The 27,904-nt window shown below is 37.9% G+C and overlaps 1 protein-coding gene across 4 annotated transcripts in view; it reads right to left on the bottom strand.

Annotated features, from left to right (window-relative positions):
- Positions 1 to 26,333, bottom strand: part of SYT10 (synaptotagmin 10) — a 69,528-nt gene extending 43,195 nt beyond the window's left edge. For all 4 annotated transcript variants that reach the window (XR_008300205.1, XR_008300204.1, XM_053226115.1 and 1 more), the window contains exons 1-2: positions 25,796 to 26,333; positions 7,377 to 7,734 (exon numbers count right to left, since the gene is read on the bottom strand). Coding sequence is in view for 2 of the 4 variants with exons in the window: in XM_053226115.1 (XP_053082090.1) it covers positions 7,377 to 7,734; positions 25,796 to 25,946 (509 nt within the window). In the remaining 2 variants the exon portion in view is untranslated. The remainder of the gene's footprint in view (positions 1 to 7,376; positions 7,735 to 25,795) is intronic.
- Between the last annotated feature and the right edge of the window lie 1,571 nt (positions 26,334 to 27,904).

Raw genomic sequence — 27,904 nt, forward strand, 5'->3', positions numbered from 1 at the left:
TACCTTGAAGAATATTCCCTCTGCTTAATGCATTAATCCTCCCTCTCTGTTGAATCACTGCCTATCAGTATAAAAGCACACTATTGTTTCTCCCAACTTAAAGGAAACTTCTTTATACCACTTCCTCTCTCTGTACTACACTGTTTCTCTGTCACATGTGTAGCAAAACTCCTTGAAAGAGTTGAGGACAGTCTGTTTACTGTCTAATTGATTTCCTTCTATTTAAACATATTCTAATTAGCTTTACATATGCCCAACTCCACCATAACCACTCTTAGAAATGTGAACAATGTCTTCCCCACTTTGCTAAGCTCCCAGGGCAATTCACGGTCTTCATCCCAGCTGACCTTATTAGGGTCACTTAACAATTAATCATTCCTGGTTATTTACATACTCTGTTCACTTGGCTTCCAAGTTTTACCTCTTGGCTTTTCTCCTGCTTTACAAGTCTCCATTTCTCAGTCTGTTATGCTCTTCCTGATGTCTGCAAACAGTGTATTGAAATTATTTGTTTCCACATCTGTCTTCCATTCCTCAACCCATGTGCTAGACTGTAGTCTTCATAACAGCAGAGACTAAGTATTATTCACCTTTTCATGAATTTCATAATAACATATGCTGAGATTCAGGAAATGTTAATTGGAGTTTGTATTAAAACAATTTACCCTAGGGGCGCCTAGGTGGCTCAGTCAGTTAAGCATCCAACTTCGGCTCAGGTCATGATCTCACAGTTTGTGAGTTCGAGTCCTGCATCAGGCTCTGTGTTGACAGCTCAGAGCCTGGAGCCTGCTTTGGATTCTGTGTCTCCTCCCCTCTCTTCCCCTCCCCTGCTCATGCTCTGTCTCTGTCTCTCAATAATAAATAAACGTTAAAAAAATTTTAAAACAATTTACCCTAATATTCCTGTGACTCATGAAATCAAACTTCCCAAGAATATTCTGTATTATAAAGAAGAGTCCAATCAATTCATAATTAGTGCTTATAAAGAGGAGATGGTATTTGTCAGTGCCAGAAAACAAACTCTCCAAGTTTGAATTTATTTTATAAGGTTTTGTCTTTGACCTTGGTTCAAAGAGCCATCCCACTTCAGAAAAGAAGTTCGTGTATTTATCAAATACATGTTTCATGAAAAGGGTTATTTAACCATTTCAAGCACCTGTACAGCATGTTTCATGAAATTTTATTTCAAAGAGATAGTTCTCAGTTCTCTCAGTTTTGGGTAAATACTGCTTCTTGACATCCTAGCTAGGTTTATATCTTTTATACTCTCCCTTTGTATAACATCTTGCTTTCCATTACTTACAGTACCCTGGAATGGATAATTGCAATTTCTACTTTTAGGAGGAATTTAATTGAAAAAAATCTCTTAAAGAAAACTATACAATCCAGTTTTATGTATTTTTATATAATTCCTTCATTTCTCTTATATAATGATTTTAAAAATTACTTTTGTAAGCAACCATACATAGCTGATTGTAAGTCCATGAGCACATATAAGACAATTTCTTCCTATGCACATTTTCCTGCTTTTGTTAATGTTCAGTTGGCTCTGCCATTAGGTTTCCCAATTATTTTTCAGTAGGTATTTAGAATCCTAACAGTGGCTAACCTATATAATTCCTCATCCTCAACAAATTACTTTCCGCTTACTATTCACCTCTTCTCTATACCATTAATGAATGCACACAAAATTGGCCCTCAAACTCATCCCTGGGAGTATACCATCATTAACCTCTTTCTAATACAGGCAGTTTATCTCACCACCTGATGCTGTTGTTAAAAGAGCACAGAGAAATGGAGACGACCCCAATCAGTTAGAAGCATCACTTGACACTTATTCTGTATCTACACAGTGATAGAAATTAGGAGCGCATAAAAGTAGGCTACACAGCCTTGTTCTCCTGAGAACTTAGCATCGAGTTTGGCAAATAGCTAGAGCTAAATATTAGGACAATAGATAATTGCTAGATTGTAACTATGGCTTCAAATGATAAAGGGTAATAGCTCATAATTGGGCAGAGAAGGTAGACTCTGGAATGCATTTTCCTTAAACATCTTACAGTAGATAAAAAAGAGGTCACCATCCCAGATGAAGGAAGCACAAAAGCAAAAATGCAGATGCAGAGAGGTGGGGATAGTCAAAAGACCAAGCACTCCTCTAGTGGACAATCATGAAGTATCCATTTGGATCAATAGGATGAGGTCATCAAATTCATTTATTGATTTTTTTTTTTTAGACCAACAAATATAACCTGAGTTCCTACAGTACTTTGTCTAGGTGTCAAGAGCAATACACAAGTGAATTCGGCATTTTCTGCCTAAGAAAGCAGCATAGAGCTCTATGTGTGGGGGAGTATGGAACCATAATGCTTGAATGGTAGCTTGGTATCATCAAATTGTAATTGTTTGAATGGCAGGCTTTTATTTATTTATTTATTTTTTAAATGTTTGTTTATTTTTGAGAGAGAGAGAGAGACACACACAGAGTGCGAGTGGGGGAGGGGCAGAGAGAAAGGGAGACACAGAATCCGAAGCAGGCTCCAGGCTCTGAGCAAGCAGTCAGCACAGAGCCTGATGCGGGGCTCAAACCCACGAATGGCAAGATCATGACCTGAGCCAAAGTCGGAAGCTCAACCGACTGAGCCACCTAGGCGCCCCTGAATGGCAGGCTTTTAAAAGGTATAGGCTACACTCACAATGACTAAAATGTCACAGTGTTTTTTATAAGGGATCTTAGATTATTTCTTTACAACTTCCCTCAGGTTTTTGTCTTTTGGTTATTGTTTGCTATTTCTTGATTTTATCATGCCTGAACTACTATATTAGTTTCCAAATAGATGTCTTTTTCTTTAGTCTGTCCTATAAACTGTTGCCAAATTAATTTTCCTAGAACACAGCTCTTTATCCATGGGACGCTTCTGCTGCAAATATTTTTGACAGGGCAGACCTTGAGTATCCTGCCCATGGTTTCAAGGCCTCCTTATATAGTTTGAGTCCAGCCAACTTTCTCTTCTTTTTTACTCCTCCACTGAACTCTGTTTTCTGATCAAGTAACTTCCACTTTCATGGCAACATTTCCAATTCTAGGTCTTTTCACATAAAATGTTTCCATCTGGGATGCAAACTTTCTCCCAATTTCCATTTATGTGAATTCTTCATTTCCTTCAGCCTTTGCCTATTGGCCCTTTTCTAAGCCTCATACTAGGAATAATTTTTCTGTTCTCAGAATTCTACATTCTCCACCACAGTCTATACTTGTAATTCCTGATATTGAAGTTGGTCTTTCATGTCTTATCTTTGCATTATGTTGTAAATTTTTTTCCTGCTCCCTTAAGTTTGCAGAGTGGACAGGGTGTGTTTAAGACACTGATGATACCCATTAGTAAATATCTACTGAATAAGACTATTGAATGAATGAACAATCAATCAAGATACATACTAGAATAATGTTAATAACTAAGAAATACAGAGATGCCTCCTGAGTCATTTGGCTGCTGGCAAGCTGATGTGGCCAAGTGTCTAGGCACTTAAAAAGGAAGATAAGAACTTGGAAAATGTTCCAGCTTCCAGCAATGCTGTTAATTTCTGAACCAATCAAAATGTTATTAAGTTATAGAGACAAATAAGACTTGAAAGGGTAAGATGTTTGTCAGCTACTGTCTGAGCCGAGTAAAAGGGAGTCCCAATGGCAGACTGGAACTGGCATAGCCTAATAAGGTGACAAAACCAATTCATTGTGTGCATGTGCATGTGTGTGTATGTGTGTGGTTTGATTTTGCTACATTTCAGTGAAAAGTTAAGATTTGAGCAGAATAATCTGATTTATGATAATGTGCCCTCAATCTGTGTCCAAGTGGGCTGCATAATGAACTCAGCAATTTCCTCCTCCTTCCATATAAAGGTAATTTCTAGTATGATGAAGGAATTAATGTAGATGAGGGGTTTTGAGAACTAAGTATAATCAAGTTTTATGCAAGAAATTCATCTCAAGGCCAAAGAGATTAAAATCGTGACTGTAGTCATTCACAATAACCACGTACAATCTTAGATTTCTGAGTAGAATGAGCAGGAAGATGCCCTCATTCTTCAACCTCCAAACTCTGTCCTCAGCAGACTGTAACCAATATCTTTGATTGTAAAAAACTATATATCCCCTTGGCTTTAATGCTTAAAATGTGAAACCATCAATCTGGATAAATTTGAATTCTCACTTTCACCAGCTGCATGACTTTAGGCAAAATTGTAAATTTCCCTGGGCCTTGAGTTAACTCACAAGTAATGGGAATAATTAATAACACTTACTTCATGCAGGTCGGCAGGATTAGCAGGAAGGGTGCCTGGCATAGTAACCAAATTGCAAGTGCTCAAAAATAAATCTTTCTTCCTTCCCAGCCACTCATATAAACAAGGAAATTCAAAGAGGTAGATGAAATATCAAAGTTCTAGCAAAACTATGAATTTGTATTCTACTTTTTCTCTTAGAAAATACAAGATATGTGTAATTTAATCTTTATGTTTTTTTAAGATTGGGGGACAAAGTGCACTTATCAACTAAAAGAGCTTAATGATTCTGAGTGCTAAGCTGATTGATGTACATACTGCTGTCAATATTTAAAGTGTTTTATAAAAAATAAATAAAAATGTTTTGTAAATTAATTGAACATTTTTACTCTAAAACTTCTGAGTGTCTTTAAGGCTTTACTAAATACTGTATTTGGCCACTGTTGCCAGTGATAAGAGTAATGATAATCAAGTAATCAGATAGTTTTAAAGCAGTTTTTCTTAAAAATATTTTTTATTTTTAATTTTTCTTAACATGTATTTATTATTGAGAGATACAGATAGAGCATGAGCATGGGAGGGGCAGAGAGAGGGGGAGACATAGAATCTGAAGCAGGTACCAGGCTCCGAGCTGTCAGCACAGAGCCTGATGTGGGGCTTGAATTCACAAACCATGAGATCATGACCTGAGCCAAAGTCGGATGCTTAACTCACTGAGCCACCCAGGTGCCCCTCTTATAAATGTTTTTAAAAGTGGCATAGGGGATAATTATTTCAGTTAAATAACCATAATAGATAAGTTTAAGTTAACATATATTCATATTACATAGAAATCATAAAAATTAAAAATGACCCTAAATGCCACTGCTCAGAAAAACTATGAGACATACATTGGTTATAAATTTTAAAGAGCACAGAAAAGCATAACGTGGAAAAGATACCTCCATCCATCCTCCTTATTCCAAAGTTCCTTATCCCCAAAGTAACAGTTATTCTTACTTGTTTGTCTGGAATGTATTTCAGAAAGAGGTGGATTTATTTATTGATACAATTCTCTTCTTTTCTTTTTAAAAAAACTTTTTTAATGCTTTTATTTATTTTTGAGACAGAGAGAGACAGAGCACGAGCAGGGGAGGGGCAGAGAGCGAGGGAGACACAGAATCCGAAGCAGGTTCCAGGCTCTGAGCTGTAAGCATAGAGCCCGATGCAGGGCTCAGACCCACGGAGTGTGAGATCATGACCTGAGCCAAAGTCAGACACTTAATGGACGGAGCCACCCAGGCGACTCTGATACAATTCTTTTCTATTTCACAAAAGATATACTGAATATTCTTTCAATCCTAGTGGCAAACATGATCCATGCACAGTGTTTCAATTTCACAGATTTTTAAACCTACAAAAGCATGTCATGTCAGAAAGCATAGATGTTACTTAGATTTAGAGAGGTAGAAAGGGAAGATTAGGAAGTCAGTTACTTAGCAGGAAACCACACTTGCCTTCCCAAACCACTGATTTTCCTCTGCCCTCGGGTAAAACTAGTTGTTACTTCTGAGAACCAGAGAAAAACCAGTACCACTACTTTGTCATTCATTTTAAGGACTGAAGACCATCCTTAATAGAAAAAAAACGACCCTTCACAAGAATGTGTTTTTCCTTGGGACGCCTGGGTGGCTCAGTTGGTTGGGCATCTGACTTTGGCTCAGGTCATGATCTCGCAGTTCCCGGGTTCGAGCCCCGCGTCGGGCTCTGTGCTGACAGCTCAGAGCCTGGAGCCCGTTTGGGATTCTGTGTCTCCTTCTCTCTCTGCCCCTCCCTGTTCATGCTCTGTCTCTGTCTCAGAAATAAATAAACATTAAAAAATTAAAAAAAAAAAGGAATCTATGTTTCCTTTACAGTTAACACAATTTGAAATACATTACAGCAAATTATTTTCATTCAAGCAATCTTTTACTGATTTTTCCAAGCAGAGTTAAAATATATCTCCATGAAGAGGCTCTCATTTCCCTCCTTTTGTATATACTCTTTAGTGTGCTCAGGATATTCACCAAAACTCCTGTGGCATTTACCACACTCTGCCCAATATGGCTTGGCCTGTATGTGTTCAAATAGCATTTTCCAGTGGTTCCATGTGGACAATGCAGTTACTAAACAACTGGAGACTCAATATTAATCTCTGTTACTCAATTTTGATTGTGAACTTCCAGATGATTTCATGACAGACATTGCAAGTAGCTGTTTTCTTGATATTTATTGGTTGACTTAAACTACACTGAGACTGCAAGTAGCAACTATCAAGCAATGATCTTTCAAGGGAAAGAGTTAACAAATAATAGTCAGTAGTTATGTTATCTTACTGAGACCTTAAATTCTACTAAAACCCCTTCATGGTACTGCTCCCTGTCTGGCTCCTTTGTCCTCAGTTTCTCTCATCCTTACTTCCTCTGTCCTACCCTTTTCCTCTTTTTTAAGGTTTATTTATTTATTTATTTAATTTTGTAATGCTTCTTCATTTTGAAAGAGACAACATGTGTGCATGAGTGAATGGGGGAGAGGCAGAGAGGAATCTCAAGCAGACTCTGTGCTGTCAGCATGAAGCCCGACTCAGGGCTTGATCTCAAGAACTGTGGGATCATGTGGGATCATGTGGGATCATGACCTGAGCAGAAATTGAGTTGGACCTTACCCGACTGAACCACCCAGGTGCCCCTATTTATTTATTTTTGAGAGCCAGAGACAGCCAGAGAGCTAGCATGAGAAGAGGAGGGGCAGAGAGAGAGACAGAGACAGAGAATCCCAAGCAAGCTCCATGTTGTCAGCTCAGAGCCTGATGTAGGCCTCGAACTCATGAACCGCGAGATTATGACCTGAGTTGAAATCAAGAGTTGGATGCTTAACTGTCTTGCCCTTTTCCTCTTTATTCAATGATCTGTTTCTTATGTCATTCTCATTTCTCCTGTTTTTCTTTGGTCCTTTCTCATCTCCATTTTTCTCCCCTTACAAGGTCACACACACACACACACACACACACACACACACACACACACAGGCACACACATACATGCACGCACAGTTTTATATATTTGATCTTTTCTTACCGGGATGAGGATGTAGGTTCAGTAATTTGTCTTTGCACACGTGCATGTTTAATTAAATGTTCTTTTAAAGCATTTTGGACTTCTGCTGGGATATCAGGGGAAGTGTGGCTGATTTTTATAGCAGGCTCAACAGCTTTTAGAGCTGGCTTTTCATTTTCTTTAACTTCTTTTTTCTCTTCGGTCTCAAAGACTTCAGTAGGAGCACTTGAAATGCTCTGTGGAAGGGTACTGATGTTGGAAGTGACAGGTTTGCTTTTCCAACAAGGCCAGCACAACTTCCAGAAGACAAAAAGTGAGACAACCAACAAGGCCAGGCCACAGAAGCTGACAACCACCGCTAACAAGCTGACCGAAATATCTGGAAAAAAATCACAATGTAAAGAAATATTAATCCACTGATAGTGTACATAAAAGAGCAGAAACAGTGAGATAATTTACATTATGGTTATTATCAACAGATTTCTTTTTTAGAGTTTCAAAATTTACTTTTAAGTTAGGGAGGAAAGATTAATAATTAAGCCTGGAAATTCTCAAAGGAGATATATGAAAAATCCCAATTGTGTATAGAAAAGGCATGATATATGCACATTATTTCAAAAAAACAGTACAAGGGGTCCAAGGGTTTGCAAAATGAAAGGTGGCAACTTATAACCTGCCATGAAGTTATGAAACTTAAGAAACTCAGAAAATGCACACAATAAGAAGGCTTCTGTTTGTTTCATCTTTTATCTAAAGATGTAAACTTCTCACTTTCTAAGCAGGGAATCATATCAAATATTTGTATAAACCACTTTCTGTAGTCTAAATAAGAATAATATGTTACTAACAGAGAAGAGGTACACTGGTAGTTATATTTTTAACCTCCCTAGGTCCTTTATGATAACCTTGCATGTTCCTACTTTCTAATGTCCCAAATTAATGAGGTAAGTATCTCTAAAATATCCTTATTTCAAAATAACCACAAAATTAATATATGCTCATTATGTAAAATGATCCAAAGAAATATAGTAAAAAAAAAAAAAGTAAGATTGAGTAAATAAATGAATGAGAGAAAAGAAACAAATCTTCCTGTGCAGAAGAATTCCAAGCAATATACGTAGATACTCTGTTCTAAAGAAGGTGGACCACAGCTCCCACTCCTCAAGTGTGGACATAGTGCACATACTGCACATAGTGACTTCCTTCCAGAGAAGACAGTATGGAAAGGGGTAAAAAAGGGTAACTATAGTTGGAGAGACCTCACCAGGTGATCAAGGTGACTATTGACAATAATGAATCATGTTGATAGTACACACCCTTAATATGATGTGATGAAAATGGCACTCTACCTTTGTGGTCTTCTTTCCCAAACCCATAACCCAAGACTAATCATTAGAAATCTGTAAGACAAATTCCAGTAGGAGGGCATTCTACAAAATATCTTACCAGCACTCTTCAACACTGCCAAGGTTGTCAAATAAAAAGTCTGAAAAACTATCATAGCCAAGAGGAGATTATGGAGACAATGACAACCAAATGTAATGTGGTATCCTAGATGGAGTCCTGAGATAGGGAAAGGATATTAGGTAAAAACTAAGGAAATGTGAATAAAGTATGGACTTGAAGTAACGGTGTATCAATACTGCTTCATTAATTACAACAAATAACCCATATTAATGTAAAATATTAATTAACAGGAAAAACTGGGTGTGGGGTATATGGGAACTCTGTACTATCTTCCCAATTTTTATGTAAATCTAAAGCTGCTCTAAACAGTCAAGTCTGTTTTTTAAAAAGTTAAGGATATCCCCCTACCTACTTCCATTTTCACCTTCCTAAGATAACCAATATTGGCAATCTGGTGTTACAGCACCCTTAAAAACTAAACAGATTTCCTGTAAAGGAAAATTTGTCTAGATGTAAATAATCTTGTCATTTTCTTTTACAACTTTGCTTAGCCTCAATATAAATATGAATCCAATTTCTTTTGTTTAAAATAAAAATGTTAGGAATATGTTATAGTCTGAATTGTGTCTGCCCCTTAATCCTTACCATTTTCTTATGTTGAAATCCTCACCCCCTAGTGCCTCAGAATGTGACTGTATTTGGAGATAGGGCCTTTAAATTAGTCATAAAGGCAAAATGAGGTCATTATGAATAGGCACTATTCCAGTATGACTGGTGTCCTTGTAAGAAGAGGAGATTTAGGACAAAGGTGCTCACAGAGGAAAGACCATGTGAAAACACAGGGAGAAGGTGGCCACCTATAAGCCAAGGGGAGAGGCCTCGGAAAAAAAATCAACCCTCCTGATACCTTCCTTGATCTCAGACATCAAGTTTTCACAACTGTGAGGAAATAAGTTTCTGTTGTTTAAGCTACCAGTCTGTGGTACTTTGCTATGAAAGGCCTAAAAAACTAATAAAGAATAAACCTAATTTCCTTTAACCACTACTGGAAATTCAAGATTTCCTTCCCCTCCCTAGAAGCAACCACTGATCCCAGTTTGGGGTGTATCTGTCCAGCCCAAGCACTAATAAAGACACTTCTTAAAAACCCATACAAAACTTTTTTAAAAAACCTTAAATGGCTTACTGCATATTTATTTCTTCAATTTGCTTTACTTTTTAATTCAATGATCCTTGGGGTCTAACTTCATCTCACATAGCATTCCATAATACTTCCCCATGATGGATATTATGGGATAGATTATACCCAGTGTTTTGCTATTACCACATAGCTATAATGAGCACCTTTGCCCCTTCTTCTTGTACATATTTGTGAGTGTTTCTCTAAGGTAAATGTCTAGAAATAGAATTGCAAGGTCATAGGTTATGCACATATTTAATTTTATTAGCTATTTCCAAAAGAATCCCAGAGTGTCTATAACAAAAACATCCTAAGAGTATACTAGTTCCTGTAATCTCAGAGAAAAGCTGTTATACTTTAATTTTCACTGATATGATGGGAAAATGATACCTTGTTTTAATTTACATTTTCCTGATTAGTAAAATAAAATGGTTCTGTTGAAACTCCCAATTTGTAGCTAATGGAAATCTATTCAGAAATTGAAATAATTCCAAATTTTTAATGCTACCTAATTATAAGATAAAAATTAATTTGACATACTGTGATACATAGATATTAATATTTTCCTTCATTTTCTACTTGCTTATTAAAGCAACCATTAAATATATTTCCCATTTATATTCAATTGGTGAAGAATGTGTGATCATATTTTATATTTTGTAATTTACTTTTACTTATTAATTTGTTCATTAGCCCCGTAACTTGAGGAAAAAAAGAAAAACACATCAATATACTTCCTACTTTTTTTAATGTTTATTTTTGAGAGAGAGAGAGAAAACATGTGCATGTGCACAAGTGGGGGAAGGGCAGAAAGAGAGAGGGAGACACAGAATCCAAAGCAGGGTCCGGGCTCTGAGCTGTCAGCACAGAGCCTGATGACGTGGAGCCCAAACCCATGAACTGATCATGACCTGAGCCAGTCAGATGCTTCACCGACTGAGCCACCCAGGTGCCCCTTGCTTCCTAATTATTTTAAATGGAGGCATAAATACTACAATTATGGATTCATAATATTTATGTATTTTCAGCTCCACTTACGTTATATTTTTCTGGGTATTTTAACGCAGTTAACTTCTTCAACTCAGCTGGAGCCAAAAGCCAAGATATAAGGAAACCGCAGGACAACGTGAGGTAGAAGAAAGGATGGAGTTCGTTTTCAGTCCATAACTGAAAATGCCTCCCTTCTTACTTATAGGCATTAGAAAACTTTTACTCACCCACAAAAATGTGATGACATTCTTTTATGCCATTTTTCCTACATGCTAGGTTTTGGCATTCATGAGGTTATTCTCATTTTAGAAAGAAGTCCTGTGGAAATCTCTGACCCTAATTCCATTTTCCCTACTACTGACAATTTTCTTTCTAAAATCAGTATCTGGTTCTACCATTTAGGGGCCCATAAACTATTTCAGCCAAACTAAATTACTTGTGAAAGTGAAAAATTGTGTTATCAATAATGCTTGGGTAGCAGGAGGAAACCGAGTCATGTCCTGGCAACTGAGATGTATGGTCACCTTACCTCTCTTAGCCTAACATTCTTCTATATCACCTCTTAGCCATCTGGGACAAATCCAAACTTTGTAAGGCATTCCACAGCACCTTTGTGATTTGACCCCTGGGAACTCGTCAGCTTTATTCTTCTGTCACTTTCCTACCTGCACTCCTTCCCCTGACCACGCATTACTCTCTCGTGATTTTGTTCAGGCTGTTGCGTGTAGTTCCACTGCATTTATCTTCCTCCATTTGGCTTCCTGGCAAATTTGTATTCAACAATCAGATCCAAATAGTACCTTTTTTGACACTCTCTTACCCAAAACTCCTGGGACACAATGTGTTTCAAAAATTATTATTTTCTTTTGAATATTAGAAAGGCAATATAGTACACATTATGTGGGATAACACTGAGTAACCAAACACATCGATACATCTAAAATGAAATGTATGAATTAGTCACACTGAGTGGGATCACTGAAGATTATAAGTAGCTTAATGCCAATTCAGATAGGATGTTGATACCAAAATGCTACAATTTACAAAATAATTGTCAGTTTTCGGGATTTTGAGGTTTTGTGATTGTGGATAAGAGATTGCACATCTGTACTTATTTTGCTTCTCCAAATGTTCCCATCCTACACATAAACTCATTCCTTGATCCTTCAGAGCAGAAATCAAATTTATTCACCTATTGTAGTGTCTGGTATTTATCAAATGGTCAAAAAATGTTTATGGAGCTATTGAATCCACATTTTGGGAATTACCTGAAAAAGAACTTAAAAGGCTGTAGGTTTTGAGGTGGCTAGATGACTAAAAACTGAGTGATTTAGAAGGAATATACAGAAATCCTTCTACCAGGAAGATAATATAATATAGCTTGTACCCTGGCACAGTTTAGATCTGGGTTCAAATGTCAGCTCCACCACAGGGACTTTGGGCAAGTTGTTTAGGTTTTAAGAGTCTCGTAAAAATAGAAGTATTTATATTTATTTCATAGGATGTTGTGAGATTTAAATAAAGGTATATAAAGTATATAAAGGTATATAAAGTTAATTTGGATAGTAAGTGCAGTGATGGTTTGCTGTCATTATCAACTCTTTATTTTTCTTTAAACAAGAGTACTGAGGAGAAAAGAGGCATAGTTATGGATTGAGTATAGACTGAATGGTGATTCACAGATTAGTAACAAGAGGAGAGACTCATCTGATGACAACTGGTACTGAAAGGAGTGAATTTGTTTAAAATGAACACCAGCATTTCTAAGTAAATATTAATGTTTCAGGAAGCTAACAAGTAACATTTCATTTTCCTGTCCATATGTGCTCAAAACAACTGAGAGGCAAACACATGTTCAAACAGGCAGCAATTAAAATACAGGCAGCTATCAGCTTAGGTCTGTCAGAAAGTGGACTTGCTAATATGCCACCTTGAATTGAATTAGACTTGACCATACAGTCACAAGCCTGGCTGCACCACCACTGGTATTCCCCATGAGGACTGGACCCCATAAAATTTACTACATGGAGGAGTAGAGAATATTTGTTTCCTGAGGATATGAAGCTCATACATCAAAGAAGGGGGAAACTGATAAGTCATTTCTCAGAGATGAGGGTGGGCCAAGATTCCTATCTTGCAGCTCCTTTCATTCAAAAACATACAGCAAAGGGAAAAAGAGATTTCCTTCTTCTCAACAGCAAAAAGTGAAAGAAGTTGGGATAATTAGAATTTATCCTGAAACAATGAAACTAAATTTATAAAAATAAGCTTATTGTATTTTATATATTTTGCATTGCTTGCTATTGTAATTATGGCTAACCAGTAAAGGTATTAAAAACAAAATGAACTGTTTAATACTTAGGTCTTTATGACATAAATTTTTTCAACAAAATTTGTTTAGCAAAATAAAAGTATCTGACTATCAAAAGAATAAGGAAGAATCTGGGAGAATTTATAAAGTCATCAAAATGTTTTAAATGTTTTTTTTTTTATGACTGTGACTCACATTTAACCATGGTATGAAAAATGTTATGAGTCTGGACTTAGTTCAAAGAAAAATAAGTAACCTCAGAAACATTTTTAAATAAAGATATTGAAATGGTCAGAAATGCATTTCAGAAATAACACTCTGGCTAAGGAGAAGATAAGAGTGGAGGTCAGACTAGAAGAAGAGAAACTAGTTAACATATGATAATAGTCATTCATTGAAGGATTATAGTGGTTCTGAATGAGGGCTGCTGAAATGAGGAGAAAAGCAGATTCAGGAGATAACTGGAAGTTAAAGTTCCAGTGAAGGAGTGTGAAGACTGAAGGATAAGAATGTGAGTTAGTGGGAGACAAACAGGATGATGAAGTAAGGAAGACCATGCCTTCAGCTTTGGTCATACTAAGTCTGAAGTACTTGTGCTCATGCAAGTAGAAATTTTGAGGAAGTTATTGGTAATGCCTGACTGCAACTAAAGATGAAATTGAAGGACTTCCTTTAATAGTGGAATCTGAATCCATGAAAGAGAAGACAAAATTTGATAGAAACCTGAGTACATCAATATTTAAAGAAAAAGAACTTAAAGGAACAAAGAGCCTGTGTGCATAGAAACCTGAGAAAGTACGAAAAACAAACTCAGGTCAATGTGTTTTCATATATATATTTGAGAGAGAAGGAGCGAGCAAGAGAAAGCATAAGAAGGGGGGAGGGACAAAGGGACAGAGAATCTTAAGCAGGCTCTACGCTCAGCAAGGAGCCTGACTGGGGGCACCATCTTACAACTGTCAGATCTTGACTTGAGCCAAAATCAAGAGTCAGACACTTAACTGACTCAGCTACCAAGACATCCCTGGAGGAGAATATCCTAAGAAGTAATCAACATAAAAACGTTAAAGTAAGTTCAATTAGAATAAGTAACTATTAACATTAACAAGTAGGTTTTAGTGAATTCAATGAGATTAGTGAAGGAGAGGCTATATTAAGTACATTAATGTGGTTAAATAAATGAATAGGAGTGAGGAAGTGGATTCTATGAGAGTAGACCATTCCTTCAGGAAACTGGATGTTGGAAAGGAGGAAAGAGAAAGGAGGAAAGAGTAGCACGTGGAGGTGACGGAGGTGTTTTATTAGGATGTGCAATACTCAAGCATGTTTTAAAACTTAAGGGAAGGAATCAGCAGACAAGAAGACATAGAAAGTTAAGCAAATGAATAATTAAATGAAGTCCCATAAATGGTGAAAATGGATGGATGGGGTCTGAAGCAAAGATGAAAGGATTGCCTCACTTTTTCCTTTACAAGTAAAAGAGGATGGTTCTGCAATCAGGGAAGTTTTTAGGTCTTGGGTAGAAAGTCAAGTGAATTCTTATTTATAAGTAGTATTTTCTCTCCAAAGTAGGAGTTGGGGTCAACTGCCAGTTACTTTGGGATATTTGGGAATAGCTTAGATTATTTAGATATAGTGGGGGAAGTTTGAAAATAGGAATTGTAGAGAACAGGAGAAAATTGAATAGGAAAACACAGGATTTCCGTTCAGAATTGAGGGTTCTTTTGAAATTGGATACTAGCTTGCCTGGTTTTAAAACCTCCTAAATAGTTGATTGCTCTGGTGTAGGGATAGAGAAGCAGATGAATTTATTCATGAATGAGGTCTCCCTTCCCCACAGCACTGGAAGATGTAATATATTTCAAAGGAGAAAGTGATTGCAATGATGAAATGATGCATCATTAAGTATGGTGCCATATCTATTGACAGAGAATTCACAGAGAAGTAGAAAGGTGAAAGGACCAGAGTTTCCAAGTGAGAAAGGTGAAGGCATAGGAACTTGTGGTTGGGGACTGGGGAGGTTAGGTAGAGAAAAGAACACTGGAGGAAAAAGGTCAGCCATGGGGAGGCCAGGGTGATGAATATAAATGGCTTTGCTTGCCTTCTCTGCAGGGCCTTTGAAGTTACCCTTGCAATAGGCAAACTTGATGAGTAGACCCTATCTCAAATTTTCAATGTCTCTGAATAGTTAAAAAGAATCCATTATATGACATTCATCTTATTATATTTTGGGAAGATTAAGAGTTAATTAAATTTACAGATATTAGATTAGGTGCCCAGATAATCAGGTTTAAAATTGCTCAAACTCTGGCTTGATTACATAAATATGCATAACCATTGCTTTACCACTGTCTACTTATCTGTCGAGATGTCTCTGACTCACTTTTGGTATAAAGATTTTATTCTTTCATTGTGTCTTAATAATTCAAAATAAAGTGACCCAGTTCTGAAAAACTGAGAAAACACAACTCTCATAAGAGAAGAGTAAGCCATGGGGCACCTGGGTGGCTCAGTTTGTTAAGCATCCGACTTCGGCTCAGACTGTGATCTCACAGTTTGTGAGTTTGAGCCCCGTGTCGGGCTCTGTGCTGATAGCTTGGAGCCTGGAGCCTGCTTCGGATTCTGTGTCTCCCTCTCTCTCTGCCCCTCCCCTGATCATGCTCTGTCTCTCATAAATAAATAAATGTTAAAGGAAAAAAAAAAGAGAGAGAGAGAAGAGTAAGCCAAAAAATGCTAATTCCTCAGAAACTTTTGTAAAGCAGAACTTTGCTAAAGTCTATGTAACCAGACCATAACATTTGCATGGTCCTATTCACTGAGGCTTGTAAAAAGTGTTAGATCTAATTGTCTACTACCTACACAGATGGATATGATCACACAGAAAAGCACAGACCAATTGGTGTGCTCTCCATTCCCATCACCACTGCGTTGATATTCTTATCTGTGGTTTCTGTATCATTTTTTTAAATTTTAAAGTTCTAGTTCTTTAATTTTCAAAATGTACAAAAATATGATTTCTTGTAATTAATCAAAACTTATAATTTAGTTCATTGATATTTCAAGCCTTTTGTTCTTTGGTTTCTTCCCATTATTGCCTGAACATAGACCATATTTATGGCATCATTCCATAGAGAAAGAAGGGGAATAAAACCCAAATCAGCAACTCTTTTTTTTTTTTTTTTTTTTATTTGAGAGAGAGAGAAAGCATGAGTAGAGGAGGAACAGAGTGGGGGGGGTGGGGGTGGGAGAGAATGAATCCCAAGCAGGCTCCACACAGCACAGAGCCCAATCCAGGGCTCGAACCCATGAACCATGAGACCATGACCTGAGCTGAAGTCGGATGCTTAACTGACTAAGCCACCCACGTGCCCCAAATCAACATTACTCAAAGAAAGCTGAGGGAAACTGTTTCTAAGATAAAAATTTGGAATTATCTTTGAAGTTAACCTATTTATCCTATTCAGATGATGTTGTGGTTGACCCTTAAACAATGAGGGGGTTAGAGGCACCAAGTCCCACACAGTTGAAAACTGCCATATTAAGTTTTGACTCCCCTAAAACTATTGATAGCCTACTGTTGACCAGAAGCCTTGCCAATAACATAAACACTTGATTAACATATATTTTATATGTTATATTATATACTGTATTCTTACAATAAAGTTAGAAAAAATAAAATGTTCTTAAGTAAATTATAAAAAAGAGAAAATACATTTAGAGTACTGTACTAGAAAAAATCTGCATGTAAGTAGATCCACACAGTTGGATCCTGTGTCGTTCAAGGGTCAACTCTAATATTATAATAGGGCATAATTCTGATTTCTATAACAAGAGGCTAAACTAGCAGTGACTTAAACAAGGTAGAAGAAGTTTATTTCTCTCTCATGTAATTAACTATTCCAGCATAAGCAGGCCAGGGCATACACATCAGGTTCAAGGTGTCTAGAGTCCTAATTTTTTTTTTTTTTATATTTGTGCTTTGCTATTCAAAGGTTTTTGCCTTCTCCTTAATGTCCAAGATGGCAAGCTACCATGCCCATGTTCCAGGCAGTTAGGTGGTAGAATACCATGGGGAAAGGGAAGGTGAGAGTCTGTCCTTTAATTCTAAGGGCACAGCCTGGAAGTAGTACACATCACTGCCACTAACATTCTGATGGTCAGATGTAGTCATGTGGCTGCAGCAAAACAGAAAGAAAGCTGAGAAAAGTTGTCATTTATAAATTAAAAAAAATAAGTTATTTTAATGTTGCTACATATCTAAATAAAAATAAAGGATTCTGATACTGTGAAATAAAAGGGGGGAAATGAATACTTGGAAATAACTAGCAGTCTCTTTTTCATCTATATATCCAATACATAATCAATCAACATATTATCCTTGCAACAATGCCTCTTATAATTTCCATTTTAACAGTACTGATTTGCCTTTTTCTTGAATTTCAATAAATGATAAAAACTTTGTATTAATACTATATTGAGTTGATTATAATATGCATATTTTAAAACATTTACATTTTCTGAAATCTGAATATATTTTAGTATCAATGGCTTATTACAATCACTAATAGCCAGGAAGTATGTCATAATTTTCTCTGTGTATGTGCAAAACAAAGGCATCAATATAAAAAGCCATAGAATGAGTCCAAGTGGCTTAAAAAACAACAAAAAGCAAAAAAAACCCAACACAGTGGAGAAAACAGTAAAGCCTAGCACTAAACCTTACAAGACAAACTTTTGGGGGATAGGTGGAGAAGGCAGTGAGTCAGTGAGTTTGCCAACATTGCACATAACTGTACAGGTAGCTTAGAGCACAACACCAAATGGCCTTTATATCTTTTATGAATTCTTTTAAGGAAAAAAATGCACCATTACCACTCTTGACAGCACTCTTGATGGCACAGAGCCTAATAATGAGTGGAAAAACAATGGTGTCACCAATTCTGAAATCAAAAAGCCATTCAGAAGAATCATGGTCAACTTTAAACTTATTTTAACCCATTTATGTCTTTTAGTTTACTTTTTATGTTTGTACAAGAGTGATATATGATTTCAACAATTTATGTCTGTTTTAAAAGAAGTCTCTACATAAGTGTGAAATAAAAACTCTGTGATAACAAAGTATCAAGTTATAATTTATTTACTGACATTTCTTTTTCTTTTTGGTACCATATAAAATAATGGTGCATCTTATAATCAATAGCATCTTAGATTCAATCAAATATGGTATTCAATATGATATAAAAGTATCCTAACTTATAAAAAAATCTTTACACATGTTCATAATTGAGTAAATAATTTATAATCTGTGATTATCTATTAATTCTACATTTACAATAACTTGAACTATGTATAGCATTTAATTAATGGTACAAGTACATTTTATTTTTTTAAGTTTATTTATTTATTTTGAAAGAGAGAGGGCACATGTGTGCACATGCACCCAGCAGGGGAGAGGCAGAGAGAGAGGATCCCAAACAGGCTCTGCCCTACCAATGCAACCCCTGATGGAGGAATCATGGTTCGTGAGATCATGACCTGAGCTGAAATCAAGGGTGAGACACTTTACTGACTGAGCCACCCAGGCTGCCTAGTACGAGTACATTTTATGTCTGGCACAGTGGCTTTTACCTAAGTGTTCAATAAATATTTGTTGAATAAAAGCATAATGCTAAAACCACCTCTCAGATATAGTAACAACTCATATTGTAACATGTTAGAAATGATAATAAGCTTAATATTGTTTTATCCATTATTCCTATAAATCTATGACTATTGAAACAGAATTAAGGGAATAATAAAGACTGTAAACTATAGTCCTCACTGTTTGATTAAAATAATTCTGCAGTATGAACAAATTGACATTTACAAGGTTTTTTAAATTGGCTGTAATGTTCTCTATTCCATAACAGAATGTTAAATAGCAGATCGTAACACACTTCAGGATCCACCCGGATGAAAAAAAGGTAGTATCAGTCCCTCCCACCTTCATCATTCTACCCTTCTAGCTCTGAGGCATCACAGAACAATTTTATGATTTTATGTATACATATACATATACAGTATTTGTGTGTGTGTGTGTGTGTGTGTATATATACATATATATACATATACATATATGTATATGTATATATATGTATATGTATACAGCTTTATTTTCAGACAGTCTACCTAAGTCATGATGATGTCAGCTTTTACAGTTTCAGTAGTCATTTAGGATATTTAAAATGATAAAGAAAGGGGCACCTGGGTGGCTCAGTCAGTTGAGTGTCCGACTGCAGCCTAGGTCATGATCTCACCAGTCCCGAGTCCGAGCTCCGTGGTGGGCTCTGTGCTGACAGCTCAGAGGCTGGGGCCTGTTTCAGATACCGGGTCTCCCTCTCCCTCTCCGCCCCTCCCCCATTTGCACTCTGTCTCTCTCTCTCTCTCTCTCTCTCTCTCTCAAAAATAAACATTAAAAAATAAAATAAAATAAAATAAAATAAAATAAAATAAAATAAAAATAAAATAAAATAAGGAAAAAGAAAACTATTATACAATAACAAGAAGCCATTGCTTCAGTCAGGGACTGTTTCTAAACTTGGCCAGTGCTGGATATTCCACCAACAGAGAAAATCAGTATTGTACAAATTAGAAATAAACAACATAATTTATTGAGCTTTAATAATAACACTTCCTATTAGGAGGCCTAGTTTTCTTTGATATTATAGCACTGAATTTTAATAATGACATATATAGACGGTTGACTACTAAACTTACATACCCAAAAAATGGTAGGAAAATAAAGCAAAAATTGATTGTAATGTATTATTTTTCTAATTACAAAGTAACAAAAATAATTTAACCAGAAATTTAATATCTGTTTTCATTATAGGCTTATTTATGGACATACAGAAGGAGCTATATTTATAATTATATGCATTCAAAGTTGTGCATTTCAAACACACTAAAATCTTTTACATGATTTTACTGTTCAAATGAATCAATTATATTTAGCTAAGCATTCATGAATTAACACTCATGTACACTTAATTATATGCATGCATGTACTCAAGTAAAAAAAATAAAGAATGTTGTGTCTTACGCTTGTATGACAGTATATCTAACAAAAGGAAATTTTGGAATTTGGGTCATAATTACACACTGAGAAATCTTAATACATCACTAATTATAGCCAACGGTATAATGATAGTTAAGAGCCTATTTTTTACAAACATTTGTTCCAGTGCCCTGTGGCACCAAGGATGCCCCTAGGAAATCTTCCTATGCTTACTTTTTGTGGAACCTAAGGAACCCTGGGTTTTTATCCTTGCTGCTTCATTAACTAGCTTGATTTGAGGGGAAGTTGCTAACTTTCCCTGCCTTCGTTTTCAACACTGCAAAATAATGACTTCTAGTTCTAACTGGTATGACTAATAGGCATTTGAAAAAAGATGATTATCTTCCCCATGCTAATTTCTACTTAAGCAAACAGGCTTTCTTTTACTATTATAAATTGATATTTTAAGTAGATATTCTCACTTTTCTAGAACTTGCATAAACTTAATACATTTATTACACAACACTTACAAATTTAGCCACTGGATCATAGCTCTACCTGAACACACTCTGTGGGAAGTCAACAGATACCCATATGATGTTCAGTTGCTTTTTTGTGAGTATTTTGCTCGTATTCTAGGTTTTAAATACCTCAAATGCTCTAATTTCTGCTATTATCATAAACAAAATACGATTTCTTGTAATTAATCAAAACTCATAATTTAGTTCATTGATATTTCAAGCCTTTTGTTCTGTGGCTTCTTGAGGATGAATTTATTAATTCATTCATTCTTTCATTAATCCAACAAATATTTATTGAGACTAAGAGGAGCCATAGGTTTTTCTAGGCACTGAGAATAAGACAGTAGACAAACCACTGCTCTCAAAGAGCTTATGTTCTACTGATTTAATGTATACATCAGGAAGAACACAATTGTATTTTCAAAATATAGATAATTTTAATTGGCATTAGAGATTCCAATAAACATTTGTGACAATGTTTATCTTCTGCCAGAATCTTGTAAAAAACTCTTGTAAATGAATGTAGATGTATCCAAATAATGACTAATTTTTTCCATAAAACAAAATGATGATTAAGTTTTAAAGACAATGGGATTTGAATGAAATGGACAGCTATAGATCTTATATATAAAATCATTCTTGTAAGGATCTGATTTCAGAGATTCACAGCTCATATAAAGAGGAAATATAAGGGTGCCTAGGTGGCTCAGGTGGTTAAGCATCTGACTCTTGATTTTAGCTCAGGTCATGATCTCATGGTTGGTGAGTTTGAGCCCTACATTGGGCTCTGTGCTGGTGGCGCTGAACCTGCTTGGGATTTTCTCTCCCTCTCTCTCTCTGCCCCTCCCTGCCTCTCTCTCTCTCAAAATAAATAAACTTAAATTTTTTTTTTTAAAAGAAGAAATATAGATCTTAATTTGTCTCAAGAAGAAAAAAGATTAAAGCAAAACAAATCCTGTCAATATTGTCAAAATACTGATATCTCAGAATTAAGAAAAGTAGGTGTTTGCGGACACTGGCTTGGCCTTTGAAAGCAGTTGTTCATTTCCCTTTGGAGCAAATGATACCAAGCATAGTATGTATTGATGATCATGTAAAAATGAGACTTTCTTGATTGGAGTGGCATTCTTCATTGGAGTGACAATGTGGGAGAAGGAAAAAAATCCTTTCTTACATCCTTCTTCATATATGGGTGTATCTGAATTTATTATGGTTCAATTACTCTGTCTCATATTTACAAGTTTTGAGGAAAAATTTCCACTATATTTCTAAATTGTAACTCTTTATACAATCATTAGAATGTGTAAAACTCAGTGTGTAGTTGTACCAGAATTATAGATTAAGTAATCATTTGCTTTGTGTCTGTAGAGAAAAACCTACAAAACACCCTTACTCATTTTAAGCCCTTATCATAGACTTAAAATGCCTCAATCTCAGAGAATCACAGTGTAATTTTAAAAATCTTACTTAGCAATCTCCTTTATTAGTCAAGTAACTTCAAAGAAATTCTTTGCCATATACCTACTGATCCCTACATCTACAAAATTCAGGAATACACATAGAAATTGAGAAAGAAATTGTTTAAACTTTTATTTTAGAATTTTTAGTCCCAAATTAAAAGTATTAAAATGCAAAATCAAAACAATGATGAATTAAATGTTTATTGAAAATATTTAAATTAAGGTTAGGTCTATACAATTGTGATGTGACTATGTGCTTCAGGGGGTTTGATTAGCTATGGTTTATGAGGTCTGCCTTTTAAGCAACATACTTTCCTAAAACCTCATAAGCATTTGGATATGGGGCAGCAATTAAAGACTGACCAGAAATGAACCCAAATGCATTTCCAAAACTATTATGTGTATTAGTCATGGTATATCTGAAAAATAACATTTTTGGCTGATATATTGTTTTGTATGTTCCCTAAGTATTAAATCATATTGTGCATGAAGATGAATTTAGTTGGTGACATGTCTATTGGGGGTGGGGGTGGGGGTCAGAGGTAAAGAGAGGGCAAACATTTGATTCTCTAAAAATTACACATGATGAACTTTCCAGTGTGCTAGTAATGCTGACATCAATAATGTCTCTAATAAACTATTCCAAAAAAGTAAATTAATTGGTGTTGGCAGATGCAGTCTAATTCTTCACAAATCTTATGAAAATATGGGATTAGTCAACTTGATTGGTAGATCCTTAATGCCAATAACACTGCTGATGCTTCTGCTACTGCTGTTATAGTAAAGAGGATGGTGGAGCCCGCTCTTTATTGGCACTTAAAACACTGGTAGGAGAATATATTATTTATATGTGTGATTCATAAGTTCTTTAATGTAGAATGACTTTAATTGGGATTACCAGAATTTCTCCCCCTCTACTCCTATGGGAAGGAATCTAAAAATATACACAATCTGGAAGCCTGTAATTGTCACTTCACCCTTTGAATAACTGACACCATATGGGCAGTGCTGATTAACATTCAAAGTAAATAACCACTGTGCCATTCAATGTAGATGCCCTCCTACCAATAATGTGTTTCCTATTCAACAAACAGTGAGTAGAAGGGTCACCTACTGGAAGTGTTTTTATTTAGAGACCTAGAATAAAGGGCACAGGTGCTAAGTTATAAGAAAATCGACTATAAAGAATAATGTGAAGCTGAGTGGCTAATATAAAGATTCAGTAGGTAATATTTGAATCCATTTTGCAGATATCTATTGGTATTGGGAGTTTATTTGTGGATTAAAGTATTTTATTTCTAATTGTACAGATTTACAAATGGAAAATGTAAAGTAATCTTGTGCATCTTTAGATCTCATACAACCTTACAGAATGTCTTCTTTAGTGGTAGCCACTCAAAATATATTCATATATTAAATCAAATACTCCATCTGAATAGCATATATTTTCTCTTTACAGAAGAAAAATATCCATGAAATTGTTTTAGACTCATTTTTCCCCAATTTTTCTTTCCAAGGGAAAGGCCAAAAGGAATAGGAACTACGACTACCTCTTGTGGGTTTAGGACACACTCAACACCCTTTCTGCAATTCATATACTGTGTTTTACCTTAAATTTATACGGTTGTATATTTAGAAAGATTTATAAGCTAGTAATTGGTTTCCGACTGCACAGTTTTCCTCATTACCAGCCAATCTGAGAACGAGGAGACCACTTCTTGGTGTATGATCACAAACAGATGATCACAGCATCAACCGTTAAATGACCAAATTACAGGTATTTAAATTTAAATACTTTAATTTCTTCTTGGAGTCTTATCTTTAGAAAGTCGATCGCTAAAGAAGTTTCAGAAGAGTTTATCCAGTATCAACACAGAGGACTTTTAAGGTCACACTATTTTGGGTATTTATCTCATGCTTAGCAACCATACACGTGACACACATATACACTGTGTTCACCCAGTTCCTTCCACTAATAGTTGTTTGATACACTCGTTGGAATTCAACACCTACTGAATAAGTGAAAAAAGACTGTTTTATTTGTATATGCACAAAACGTCTAAGTGTCCAGCATGGGGACAGCACCAATCATGTACCCTTCCGCTCCAGGGTTCAAGTAGCAGCATCTCTCAGGTTCTGCCAACCGCAGACAGAAAAGAAGCCTCTCTTGGTTCCGGTTGCCACGATCAGAGAATTTGAAAACCCTGCAGATAAATACTGGTAGGGAAAAGCTAAACCACATCTATTCCCACCTCCCCTTCCTCTCCCTTTTCTTTGGTGGTGGTGGTGGCTGGGAGAGATTCACTCAGTGCGCCCTCCTGGCCCCCTTCCCCAGCCCGCAGAGCTGTGGGCAGTCGCGCTCCGCTTGAGTTGAGCGGTCCAGCTCTCACCTGTTGCCCCGGCTGCCCTCAAGCCACGAAGCCCCGCCACGAGGACAAAAATGACAGAAAGCAAAGGGGAAGAAACAAGACCTACAGAAGAGATGGCGATCTTCCAGCCCGTTGCCGAAAATCCCGAAAGCAGTGCTTGTTGGTCGCCCAAAGCCACAAGTGACCGTCACAAGGGACTCTCGAAATCACGCGGCCCGCAACTCTGGAGTCCCTCTCGCTCGTGTGAACGGACAACAGGCTACACTAACCAAGCACTGCGCAGGTGGTTAAAACCCTTTCCCCAGGAGTGACCAAACACTAGTTCTGATACGGTTCCCCTCAACCCTCCGAGAAAAACCTGTCACCTGAGGCTTCTTTCCACTTCCAGATTTCTGACGGTCGGTGTCCTTCTCCATCTCACCCCATTTCTTCCAAGTTTCATGAAGGGAGAGGGAGGATGCCCGTGCGTTGGGGTGTGCATGACAGCATGTGTGTAGAAAGAATTTCTTATCTTTTCTCTTTCCTCCACTTTATATGTGACCCGAGCCTTGGTTGTCGCCTCAAAAAAGAATCCCTGTTTTGCCAACGCTGTCACGAAACCCTCCAAAATCACATTTAATAAGGGGTTCGGACACTGTCAAAGGCTCGACAGGTTGTAGCCGCGAGTTACACACACACCCCCTCCCCCGCCCCCGGGGCCTTTCCGCTCCCGGAGGCCAAGGCAACCCTATTTGCAAGGTGGTTTTTCGCGTCCAAGCAGGGATTCTCCGGCCCGGTCCCTTCCCCAAGCTCGCGAGCCGCGACACGAGAGAGGGCAGCTGGGGTCCCGCCGGCGAGCGGTTCTCGCAGGCAGCGCTGGGTAACAGGCTGTGCGCCGCCGCCCTCGCTCGCCTCGCCTCGCCTCGCCACCCCGGAAGGGAGCCCGCAGGCGTGGGAGAGCGGCGGCGAGCGAGGGACGGCGCGGCGGGCTCGGAGCACGCCGGGGAGGTGGAAGAAGCGGGGCAGGCGGAGTCGAGCCGACAAAACCCGAAGAACCCACGCTCCAGGTGTCCGGGAGCTGAGCGGAAAGAGGAGCAAGGTAGGAAGGCGCGGCGTCCCACAGGCGCCCTGGCGCCGCGCGGGGTCCCGGCGGAGCGCGCGGACACGAGGGGGCCCTCCCCGGTTACCTGTGCTGCTTCCGCCCTGGCTGCCCCTGTCCCGGGGGAAGATGCCCGAGCACTTTTCCCACTCCACCTGGCCCGCGAAGCACAGCTCGGTGACGATGTGCAGCGCCTTCTGGCACAGGCTGCTCACTCCGTCCTCCTTGTGGAAACTCATGGTTGGCCTCTTTTTCCCCAGTCGGCCGGCCGAATTTCCCCTTCCCGGTACCTCTGGGCTGGCCCCTCTGGCGCCCTAAGCCATCGCCCGCTCGTGGGGAAATGGGCGGGAGAGCGCGCTGCTCCCAGCGGCAACTCTTAGGAGCCGCAGGTTGGCCCCATGGCGCGAGAGGGGGGCGCAGGGGAAGGCGGAGAGGCTGGGGCTGGAAGCGCGCGAGGCGGCGGCGGTTAGGTTTGCGCCAAGTCTCCTGCGGTGGGAGCCAGCCAGACGCGGCGAGCTGGAGAGAGAGACCCGGCATGGAGTGCGGAGAGGAAGGGTAGGGGGTTGGGGAGACGTGAAAAAGCCAAAGCCCTCGACTCGCTAGAACTCCCCCCGCCTCCTCCCAGCGCTTTAGTGTTTGGGCTGGTGGCTGGCGGCGGCGCGTCCAATCGCAGCCCGGCGCGGGCCGGCCGACCGGTTGAGGCACCCGCAGCGCCCCCTTCGCGCTCAGTCAGGGGCCCGAGGTGGCTTTGCAAGAGGCGCGACTCCTCGTCCCTGCCGGGACCCCAGCTTGGGCTGCAGGTGCACGATGCAGCGGGGCGGTGGATAGAGAAATCTTCGTTTTCTCCGTACTTTTTTCCCAGCCTCCGTCCGCCCCTCAGCTTCCTGTCTCTCCAACTTTACTGCATGTGTGTGGCTCTCCGTGGTCTGTCTAGTTTTACTTTTCTGAAAAGTCGTTACAACTGAAGATAAACTGAAAAAGTTAAATTTTAAAAATGAATAGGCGAATAATCAAGTCAGACGTCTACAGAGAAAGAGAAGTGTGCCTGGAAAGCACGTTTAAAATGATTTCTAACGATGATGGTTTAGAGACAAAATTTAATTCCAGAGTTCTTTTTATCGCTATTACTGAAATTCACCGTAAGATACATTTCCTATCTATCCAATTCAGTTTTTCTTGATGCATAAATACTATGAGTAGGCAGATTTTAATTTATTGCCTTTGACTTTGTTTTCTAATTCTCTTACGTATTTCACAAAACGAAATCTTATTTGTATTAATATTCACTGTCGATTAATCCGTAATTGGCAGTTAAGAATGCACAACTTGTCTTATCACTTCTGCACTGGAATACTGAAAACAACAACAACAAGACCTGGGTTTAAAGGGGAGAAGGGTTAAATTCATATCTGTCACACACACCTGTGCTTAACCTTGAAGAAATTGCTTTTAGATCCTTCTTTCCATCTGTAAAATGAAGCCTTGGGACTCTTCTGTTGCAACACTTCTCTAAGGCAAACGGGCTTACTCATGGAGCTTCAACTACAAAATAGTGTTAATAAGTATGGGCCACACAGTTATAGTAAATGGGTTCACATTTACTATAAATGGGTTTCATTGTTTTTAAATTGTTTTGGGGCAGAGTTTGATACTCGCTTATAACCTGAAGATTGATTTAACCTTTATTAGATGAGGATCCTTTATTTTCGAAGTGGAATATCCTGACGTTGTGGGCATATTTATATAGACAGTTTATGATAAATGATTTCCTGTGTAAGGACACTGTGGTAAACTTACTATAAATACTCGGCATAGAATCACAGTAGATAAGCATTCATTAGTTGAATCATTTTGACCTGATTCATAGGACAATTGGTGTAACTAGGAGTATTTTTATCGTGAATCAAGACAAACTAAAATCTGAAGGTTTCATTTGCTTTTTGTTTTTATGCACATTGCTTTGGATGGTTTTTAGATAAAATTGATTATTTCAAAATAATTTCACTGTCAAAACATATTGAATATCTACTGTATGTTTGGAGCAATGTAAACACACTTTAATAAGGCCCTTTCCAGCTGTCCTTGCCTCCCAGTCCTCCACAGTCTAGGCACCCTCCTGTAGAACAACCTGCAATGCAATGCTGTGCTTTCATATTTACTGTATGAGCAAACTGTTATGTGGGCGTCCAAATGAGTA

The sequence above is a fragment of the Acinonyx jubatus genome, chromosome B4, assembly GCF_027475565.1.
Source record: "Acinonyx jubatus isolate Ajub_Pintada_27869175 chromosome B4, VMU_Ajub_asm_v1.0, whole genome shotgun sequence".
Classification (NCBI taxonomy): Eukaryota; Metazoa; Chordata; class Mammalia; order Carnivora; family Felidae; genus Acinonyx; species Acinonyx jubatus.